Source organism: Canis lupus, chromosome X (genome assembly GCF_048164855.1).
Source record: "Canis lupus baileyi chromosome X, mCanLup2.hap1, whole genome shotgun sequence".
Lineage (NCBI taxonomy): Eukaryota > Metazoa > Chordata > Mammalia > Carnivora > Canidae > Canis > Canis lupus.
Window position 1 is genome coordinate 49,771,005 of NC_132876.1, and position 10,421 is coordinate 49,781,425.

General features: G+C 42.3%; 1 protein-coding gene across 8 annotated transcripts in view; it reads left to right on the top strand.

Annotated features, from left to right (window-relative positions):
• Positions 1-7,644, top strand: part of SYTL4 (synaptotagmin like 4) — a 79,665-nt gene extending 72,021 nt beyond the window's left edge. For 7 of the 8 annotated variants that reach the window (XM_072817409.1, XM_072817411.1, XM_072817412.1 and 4 more), the window contains 4 exons: positions 1,016-1,124; positions 3,108-3,207; positions 3,970-4,178; positions 5,985-7,644. In XM_072817409.1, coding sequence (XP_072673510.1) covers positions 1,016-1,124; positions 3,108-3,207; positions 3,970-4,178; positions 5,985-6,133 — 567 coding nt within the window. In that variant the 3' untranslated portion in view covers positions 6,134-7,644. Of the gene's footprint in view, positions 1-1,015; positions 1,125-3,107; positions 3,347-3,969; positions 4,179-5,984 lie in introns of all 8 variants that reach the window. The other variant, XR_012026566.1, reaches the window with a different exon arrangement.
• Positions 7,645-10,421: the final 2,777 nt, after the last annotated feature.

Sequence of the window (10,421 nt, forward strand, 5' to 3'; positions counted from 1 at the left end):
CTACAAGCAATACATACCATTCTCTTTAAAAAGACTGTACACATATACACAGGAAAAAGTAAAAGCCCCTTTTCCTTTCCCCAATCTAGTCCTCTCTGTAGAATAAACAAGTGTTATATGTATCCTTCTGGGTTTTTCTATGCCATGTAGTATAGTGGTTAAAAGCATGGACTCTGGAACCAATCTGTCTGAATTTGAGTCCTGCCTCTGCCAATTGCTGTGTGACCCTGGGCAAGTTACTTAATCTCCCTGTTCCATAATCTGTAAAATAGAGATAATAGTACCTATAGGGATTATCTTGAGGATGACACAAAATGACATACATAAAGTACTTATAACAGTGCCTGGCATGTAGTAGATACAATATAAGTGATAATGATAATAACCAGTATTTATATACATACATATTCACATGTACAAATTAACATATTTCAATATAAATGGGATGCTTTTTCTTCATTTTGCTTTGTTGACTTAACTGTACATCTTGGATAGCTTTTGGAGTCAGCATGTATGGATTCCCTGCATGCATTCTTTTTGATGATTGCATGCCATAATACAATCACCATATGCGGGCATTAAAATCACTCATTTAACCTTTTCTATATTGATCACTACCATTTAGGCTGTTTATACTTTTGGGCTTTTACTAACGATGTTGGTAGTAAGATTCTTTTTTTTGGTAGTAAGATTCTTCGTCATGGTATCAGTGAGTCTGTGGCAACTTTGCTGGAAGACCTTTGTGGGTATTTAGAATCTAGTAACTGTATCCCCAAAAGTAGCAAAATAGTGGGCATAGCAGAAGACTTAGCTGGTTCTTCTGTAGCTCCTTCTGAAGGAACTGCCTTGGAAACCGGTGGCTGCCATGGCCAAAGGTCCCAGGATTGTATTCATAAGGAGGATTCTCTTACATCATGAAGCTGTTCTTGGGGTTAATTTTCAGATCTCCTCTATGAGAGGTCCCAACAACTCCTGAGAAGCCCAGCATGACCTGTCGGGTTTCCCTGTGTTTCAGATCAGTGCTGAGTCCCCGACTGGCTTGACATCACACAAAGGCGAGTTGGTGGTTTCACTGAAATACATCCCAGCCTCCAAACTCCCTGTTGGGGGTGACCAGAAAAAGAGTGAGTTTTGGGGGGAGGGGCCTGTTGTAGCCCTTAGCGTTCAAGCGTGTCTGTGAGATAGGGCAGCTGGTGGCCAACACTATTGGAGAGGCCAGATTGAGATACTCCCTGGATCATCTTCTAGGGAAGATTCCTTTGCTAAGGAAGCCCTTTTCCACGTTATTTTCAACCAGAAAGGAATATCTTAGGGTTGGCACTCTTTTTTTGGCCATGAAACTGGCTTAGTCTTGGTCCAGCAATGGCAATCTATTAAGAGGGCAGAATAGAGCAGAAACATTGGGGATGAGAAAAGTGGTTGCAAGGGGTCGTGAAGTATAAGGGATAGGGATTTGAAGGTGGCGGAAGAGTAAACCAACACGGGAGGCACGGCGCTAGTGACTATGGATGTGTAGATGAATAAGACACATTTGCCCTCCCTTGAGAAGCTTCGTTTAGCAAGGAAGACAGTCACCTGCTAAAAGAGCACAGACACAGGAGTGATACATTCTCTCTGGTTACATTTGGGAGAGTTTTAAAGAGGAAGTAAGGATGAAACCGGACTGCATATTTTACCTATTAGAAAAGGAAGTGGATGGGGTGAGAAGAGCCATTCTAGAAGAGGTAGCATGAGCAAAGGTCTTTATTAAAAAGGCATGGTAAATGTGGGGTCGTATGTAAAGTGTGAGGTAGCGAACTCCTTATTTCAGTGGTGCTGGAGTCATGGTTTGTGTATACGAGAATGGAGCTGGAATTGTTGATAAGGCTGGTTCCTGACAGTAAAGGGCTTTGAGCATAATGGTAGGGCATTAGTGCAACGAGAAGCCAAAGTTCTTAGAAAGACACCTGTAATAAGGTCTAATCTATTGGCTACGGGGATGAACAAGACCCCCAGGAAGGGTGTGCAGGATGATTAGAGAAGACAGGTAGTGATAGTGCACTGTAGGGAAGAGCAATATTTTAAAGGATGAAGACTGGATGAAAAGCTTGTGAGCGAGAGGGTTATTAGGAAAGAGCTCAAAGAATAAAAGAGCAGAGATAGTCAGTAGTGCTGAAATCCTATTGGAATGTCAGGCCGGTGAGGACTGAGAAGGCATGGCTCATTGGCGTTAGGTAGTATTTTCAGTGGATTAGTGGAAGCAGAAGCCAGGTTTCAGGAGAAACTGGGCTGAGTGAATGAAGCAAAGAATTAGAGGTAGTGAGTGTGGGCTTTTTTTTTTTTTTTTTTTTTAGAATAACTGATGGTGAAAGAGATAAGGGTAAAGGGAGATTTTCTTTTTAAAGGATTTTTTTCTTTTTTAAAAAAAGATTTTATTTATTTGAGAGAGAGCAAGAGAGCACAAGCGAGGGTGAGGAGCAGAGGGAGAAGGGGAAGCAGACTTCCCACTGAGCAGGGAGCCTGAAGCTGCTGGATCCCAGGACCCTGGGATTAGGACCTGAGCCAAAGGCAGATGCTTAATGGACTGATCCACCCAGATAACCCCTTTTTAAAGGATTTTAAAAAGAAGAGGTGAGATTAGTGTATATTTAGACTGAGGGGATAGGACTAGGAGAGAAAGAAATATTAAAAATGGAAGGTGGGAGTTGAAATTGATGATGCCTGATGAGTCCTGTGAAGTGGGCATGGGATCAAGAACACAAGTAGGGGAGTTCCCTTTTTAGAAATCATTCAACAAATATCTGGCAACTTTACTTCTCTAAGCTTCCATTTTCTCATCTATAAAATAGGAATAATAGTATATATCTTATATGGTTGCTTTGACAATTAAATGCTTAATGTAGAATCTGGCACATATAGCCAGTTTTCTAAAAGCATTTATTGCTTTTGTTGTTCTTATTGAGTCAGTCACTGTGTTAGGTCCTGAGAGTGGAAGCCAGGTGTGGTCTGATTTTCATGGAGCTTGCTGCCTTCAGGAGCAAGGGATGGAAGAGGCCATGTAGATAAAGAGCAAAAAGAGAAATCTGAAGGGGTAGGGGCTCACTTGCTATGCCTGACATCCCTCACAGGTAAAGGTGGGGAAGGGGGAGAGCTCCAGGTGTGGATCAAAGAAGCCAAGAACCTGATGGCTGCCAAATCAGGAGGGACTTCCGACAGCTTTGTCAAGGGGTGAGTCCCTGGATCAGCAACAAACTAACCAGCTCCAGGACAAGAAAGCTAAGCGAGGAACCCAAATTAACCTTTCTCTGTGGATGTTATCCTTGTATATCCTACCACCTCCAGCAATCAACTTTGTTCCTGAAAATAGGTAATAGCAAAATCTCCACAACCACCTTTGTACCAGTCTTGAGCTCAGTCTGGACTGTGCTGTAGTGTGGATTTCCAAAGAGGAGGGTGGTAGACAGATAGGCTGGACTTTTCCTTTGTTAAATAGACTTACGCTTTTAGTCAATCCTAAATAAAAATCCATGTCCCCTGACTGTTCAGATTTAGGAACTCAGGACTTTGTTTCTCCCAATATTTAAGTAATGCCACCCAAATTATAGATCACCTTACTAACTTAAGTTCTCTAGCAAATCATGTTTGGCTAGGCTTCTAGTTATTACTATTGTTTTCATCAAAAGATGACCTTGTCCAGTATCAAGGGAATCAAATATTTAAAGCCCGTTTGGGGGAGGGTATAGATAACAACTTACTGATAACACTCTATCAATTTTCTCTCCAGGTTAAAGGATTGAATTGAATCAGCTGAATGATCCAGTGGGGGTAGTGGGAACTCTGCTTCAGCATATTCAAAGGAGGGAGTGTATGTGCTAGGATCTGAATAATGACTTACCTTCCTGGGCTAGGCCTGTGGTCAGGGAAAGGGGAATTTAGATAGATATTTGCCAGCTTTGAGTAGGTTGTTGATTACTTCCCACCCTCTGCCAGATACCTCCTTCCCATGAGGAACAAGGCCAGTAAGCGTAAAACTCCTGTGATGAAGAAGACCCTGAATCCCCACTACAACCATACATTTGTCTACAATGGTGTGAGGCTGGAAGATCTACAGCACATGTGCCTGGAACTGACTGTGTGGGACCGGGAGCCCCTGGCCAGCAATGACTTCCTGGGAGGGGTCAGGCTGGGTGTTGGCACTGGTGAGAACCTCTCTCCTGTCCTATTTTAAAGACGTCTCGTGCAATTTCCTCCTAATATGCCCATACCCCTTCCTTCAAAGCTGCTCTATAGCAAGAGTTGTCTTCTTTTCTTTCAGTTAACATTTGGTCAATATTTACTGGGTGCCTACTATGTGCAGACCTAGGGGAAGGCTGTGCTCATGCACTGTTATGCGTACAGATAAATGTGACCCTGATCACCAAGAATGCCGTCATCTTACCACCAAAAAAATCTAATTTCTTAAAAGGAATTGTCTCTATTGCCTCACATCTTAATCCACTGTGATCTGGCTTCTGTCTCACCACTCTGCTGAGCAGTTGCTCATGACAAAGTTTTATTTTCATTTTACTAGAATTTTCATGCTATTTAGTATAATTACTCCCTTTTTCCTGAAATACATATAGCTTCTACTAATACTATACTTGTTTTACGGGTTTCTCAGTCTCTACCCAAACTCTAAATCTTGGTGCTTTCTTTTTTTTTTTTTAAAAAAAAAGGTTTTATTTATTTATTCATGAGAGACACAGAGAGAGAGGCAGAGACAGGCAGAGGGAGAAGCAGGGACTTGGTCCCAAGATGCCCGGGATCATGACCTGAGCCAAAGGCAGACAGTTAACCAACTGAATCACCCAGGCACTCCTTGAGTCCTCTTTTTCCTCTCTGCAGTCTCGGCATGCCTACGGCCTTTATACTACTTGTATATTAATAAGTCACACAAAGCACTTAACACATGGTGTCTAAAATGATGTTTTTACAAATGTAAGCCAGTTCACATCAGTCCCCCACTTAAAACCCTTCAGTGGCTTACTACTGTACTTGGAAGACAATCCAAAGTTCTTGCCATTCTGACAGGCCCCTATAGATTCTGGACCCTTTGTTCTTTATGATCCATCCTATATCACTCTCCTGCTTGCTTACTGTGCTCCGAACACAATGACTCTTTCTGCTCTCCAAATATACCTACCTCATTCCAACTTCATAACTTTTGCAATTATTGTTAACCTCTGTCTGGCTCCTTCCCATCCTTCAGAGCCTGACTCAAATGTCTCCTTGGAGAGTCCCTCAGACCACTCCATCTAAAGGAGGCCCTGATCTAGGCACTACAGATCACCCTGTTTATTTACTTCAAGACATTTATCTCACTATCTGAGGTACTCTTGACTTACCTATTTTCTGTTTTCTTTTCAAATGTAAGCTGCCTGCAAGGCAGGACGTTTTCGTTTTTGTTTTTGTTTTTGTTTTCCCTTTGTTCACCACTGTATCTCCCAAGCCTAGAAGAGTACCTGGTACACAGTCGGCACTCAAAAAATGTTTGTTGAAAAAAATGAATGTACAAGACAATAAGAATGAGGTCACAATCCAAACTTTTGGCCTGTAGCCTACAGCTAGAGACAAATGGTGTTTAGCTGCTGCTTCTTCCTCCCACCCTCCACCTTTTTAAAAATAAAGTTTCAGTCAAGTTGGCAATAACAGAAGGGCAAATACCTCTGGCATGAGGTGTCAGACACAAGAGCTCTGTAATGGCCTCAGAATAAGAGGTCTGAAGCTACTGTGTGCTATTTGGAGTCTTCATTTCATCAACCTGAATTCTCCTGATAGGCACTCAGGAGCACAGAGATAGCTTTGCAGAGACCACAGGGAGCAGTTCCCAGACTACCATACCCATCAACCTGTCTTTGTAACATACTGTCTCTTATGGGATGGCTACCCTTGCCCTATAACCCATCTTTCCTGGTGGGCTGAAGGAGTGGGTTCCCTGTTCAACCTCCTCTGGTGTTTCTCCTCAGGGATCAGTAATGGGGAAGTGGTGGACTGGATGGACTCGACTGGGGAAGAAGTGAGCCTGTGGCAGAAGATGCGACAGTACCCAGGGTCTTGGGCAGAAGGGACTCTGCAGCTTCGTTCCTCGATGGCCAAGCAGAAGCTGGGCTTATGAGCCCCTGATCTTCTCTGCAGGTCCAGCCCTGTCCAGGGCAAGTGAGAGAAAGTGAAGAAACCAAGAGCAAAGATATATAATTATGTGTATGTGTGTGTGTGTAGATATATGTATACATATATATATGTGTGTGTGTGTGTATGTGTGTGTGTAAACATATTTCTACAAATCTCATTATGCTAGAGTGATGCAGACTTGTTCCCCTTTTTAAAGCAGGCTCAACAATAAGGGTCTGTTCAAAATGTTTTTATTTGTGCATAATCTAGTATATTTCCAGAGTCCATTCTTATATCTTTATGATGTTTAATTAACTTAAAAATCTTTTAAAACAAGTTTTTTTCTACTGTCTTGCCATCCTTTCCCTCCTTCTCCAGGAAGCCTTGGCTACCTTTGGCATTCATACAGGTCTGTGTTTCCAGGTATGCCTGGTCTGAGGCTGAGGCTCTGGGAAGCAGGGTTGGGTTACTAAAAGATGGGAGAGAGGTGAGTAGGTCTGCCCCCTTCCTTTCCAGTTTATATTTTTAACTCCATTTTTACCTTGATAAATTTCTGGAACTTGGCTTTTAACTCTTCTTGTTCTTAAGCCATTTCCATATTGCTTGGGTCTAATGGTCTTCTTGGAAATGCTAAGAAAATTCCTAAGTTTCTTCCAGCTCCAGACACCTTCACTAGACTTTTAGGGAACCCTTATAATGGAGCTGATTTAGAAAAATAATTAGATGGCTTTTTGGTGGTCTCAGAGGACCAGAGTGGTTGAGAGTGAAATGTTTCCCAGCTCATACTGGATCTTTGCATTTTATATAGATACAGCTGTTGGAGAGCATCTCCTTTCTCTAAAAAAAAAAAAAAAAAAAAAAAAAAAAAAAAAAAAAAAAAAAAAAACGTTTTCACTCTCATATACTACATCTTTCTTAGCATTTGTGTCCATGGTGTGGTACCACAAAGAATATGGCCTACATTACCAGAAGAGCCAAGTACTGTCCAAACGGGCCCAGTGTTTCTCCAGCCTGGCCACTGTTAGTGCTCTAAGAGAATGTGTTCAGAGAATCCCCCAGTTATTCTGACTTCCTTCTTGAAGTGATTTCAGTTTCTATTTTTTTCTATTGTTTCCTAAACTTGACTTAGATGTAACATGGGTGTGATGTGATGAGACCTTTCTTAATAGGGTCTGGTGATCTGAGGTTCATTTTCTGAAACTCACTGTACCAAACTGACCTTTTTTTCCTTGCAAGTGTATCTACACAAAGTTGTTTGTGAAAGGGATCTACCAGAGAAGAAATCCCTGTTGGTAGAATGTGCTGATTGTCCTATAAGGCCACTAGCTGGAGGGCAGCTTCAGTGGTTTCTACTGTAGAGATGAACTGAATGGAGGGTGTTTTTAAAAGGTTTGTTTGGTATGGATTGATATTGTAACGGAAAGCATGATTTGGGATCCTGGGCTGTAACTTGCTGCTTTGTTCTCCATCCCCTGAAATGTATGTGTGCTCCAATAAAGCTTTCTCACTTGTCAAGTGTTTGCGTTTGTTAGTTCTATAGATGCTTTTCTCTCTGATGTCCTCACTTACTGTTGTTGCTGTTCAGTGGCTTGAAGGAGAAAAACCAAAGTGACAAATGCCCTTCCCTAACCATGCAGTGTACTAATTCAAAGAAAATTTTCCTTTCCCCACATTGTTGCCTGATACCTCTGCTGAGCTACAATCTATTGACTTTGGTGTTTGGTCTCTAGGGAGAGACCTGAGAATCCATCTTAGAAGCAGCACCATTTCTCAATTTCTCTCTCAAGTACCAAGGGAACTCCTCCTCTCATTTTGTAGCCCCCTACCACTAAGAAGGAGAGGGGGATTCACAGGGGAAGGAAGGTGTTCTCTGCTGTGTTTCTTTCTGGATCCTTCAATATCTCTAGGAGGTAGGGCCTTTTTCCTTCACGCCTACTACCATTATTTAGTTTTAGGAAAGAAAGAATACAGATGCTAAGCAAGCCATCTCAGAAATAAGGCCCTAGGGTTAAGAAACCTGGGTTTCTAGGTAGAGCACAAGTGATTCTTGACCTCTTGTGCAAAAGGCATTAATATATGTTGCATGTCTTTTGAATATGGAGCTTTGTGCTAGGCACATTATATATTATTATTATTTCCTTAATTTCTCCAAGTACCTTGTGAAGTAGGAAAAGTCCCATTTTTACAGATGAGGAAAGTAGAGTCCACTATTACACAACGGAGTTGGGATTTGAATTTGAATCAACGTCTGTTTCTACTGTGCCATGCTACTTCCTGTAAGGGTGTTATATGTGTTGTTAGCAAAGGGATGATTTGTTTCTTCTAAAATATCTCAAAGAAATAAATTTAGTTTACAAAGGAGGATAATCAGAATGCTTTGGATGTTACCTAACCAGCTGCTGACTTGATAGTTTGTACGTATGTATGTATGTGTGTGTGTGTGTGTGTGTGTGTGTATGTGTGTGTGTATGAGACAGAGAGACAGGGAGATGGGGATGGGGATAGGTGGTAGGCAAAGAGAGAAAAACAAACACATGTAGAGGGTTGGGGTGAGACTAGCCCCTTGTCTGGCTGTAAGCCTGATTCTGCTGCTGCCTCCCCCTCCTAGTTAGTAGCTAGAATTTCCTGAAGCATCATGCAAAAGAGGTTACGGTAAAACTTTACCTAAAGAAAGCAAGATTGACTTGCCTGTCTGACTACTCAGTAAAATGAAACAGAACAAAAGCTTCCCAATTTTTCTAAGCTACCGGAGCATTTCTATGCGAGAGTCAGGTCCAGGTAGAAACTTTGTTCGAGAGGCAGTGGGCCTCGACATGTTACCATTTGGGCCTTGACCTGCTAGCATGCCCTGGCTTGCCACTTGAGGTCTAAGTGATAAAGACAAGGAAGGGCATTTATTTTGACTCATATGCAGTCTTTGCCTTTGGAACCACAGACCTTGTCTGACCAGAGATATCCCATATTAGCTCATTGTATTTTGTCTTCTGCCCATAACTTGTCTTTTGACTTTCAAGCTCCTGTATTTCCATGCAAGGAAGAGGGAGAAGGGACTTTTTTTTTTTTTCTTCACGTTTGATCATTCACTCCATGCCCTGTTCCACTCAGCAACTGGCTAACATTTTATTTTGCATTTTATAAGTGAGATTTCCACTAAGCCTACAGTGGAAACAGCCTCTCTCTGATTCACTACTACCCCCATATGTTCTGGGCTTGTGATTTATGTCCCATCCCTCTTCTTTGGAGAGTGAATTTTCTTGGTCGAGAGCCTTCCATTTTCCTTTTCCTCCTGGGCCCACTCCTGAGTCTTGTGTCTGAGTAGGATTATATATAGAAGGTGAAACTGCTGTCTTTGCTGGGAGCAATCAGCTGTCTTTAAGTGAAATATAGAAAAAATAGAGGCAGTCCAGTACAATAATTAAGAACACTGACTGGAGCCAGACTGCTGGTGTTTAAATCCCAGCTCTGTCACTTACTAGCTGTCTGATCTTAGGCAAGTTGCCTAACCTCTCTGTGCTCCCATTCCCTCATCTGTGACATGAGGCTAATAGCAGTACCTGCCTTATAAGGTTGTTGTGAAGGTTTCAGAGTCAATGGATGGAATGTTTAGAATGGTACCTGGTACGTGGTGAGTGCTTAAGCATTAGCTCTGCCTCTCCACTCAGCCTGCTTTCTTCTCTCCCTTAATTTTCCACTGGTGATCCCCTAGGCCAAGCTGAAGGAGAAAAGCTGCTGAGTCTTAACCATGACCCTGCATTCCATGAGTGTAAAAGAAGAAGGTTCTAAGCAGCATGGGAAGAATACCTTTTTTTTTTTTTTTTTTTTTTTTTTTTTTTTACCTTCTCCACTAGTTTTACAGAGGCTTGGAGTGGTGGTTTCCAGGTTCCCTAGATCATGAGCTGGGGGCTTCTCTGAGGAAGGGACTGCCCTGGCTGCCTTTTGTTATGGAACTGGAGGCTCAGTAAGAAGAGGCTGTTGCCTGTGAGCCAGCTGGAGGGGCCAGGACAAAACATTGTGCTCTGGCCTGATTCTTCTTCTTTAAGCTGCCTCCTGTTGCAGCATATTCCTTACTCTTAGATGAAGCAGTGGTTAACATAACATTTGTAACCCAATACCCTAAAAGGACAAATGACAAGTTCAAGGATATTTTCAAGCTGCCACCACCTCCAATGATAGAGTTAACCTGTAGGGGGAGAAAACCAGCTACACTTGCTTTAATGTCCCAGTCATCTGTTGTGACAGTGCTGCCCTCTGCTGTCGCCTCAGGGTAGAGGAACCATTTAAAACACAACCGG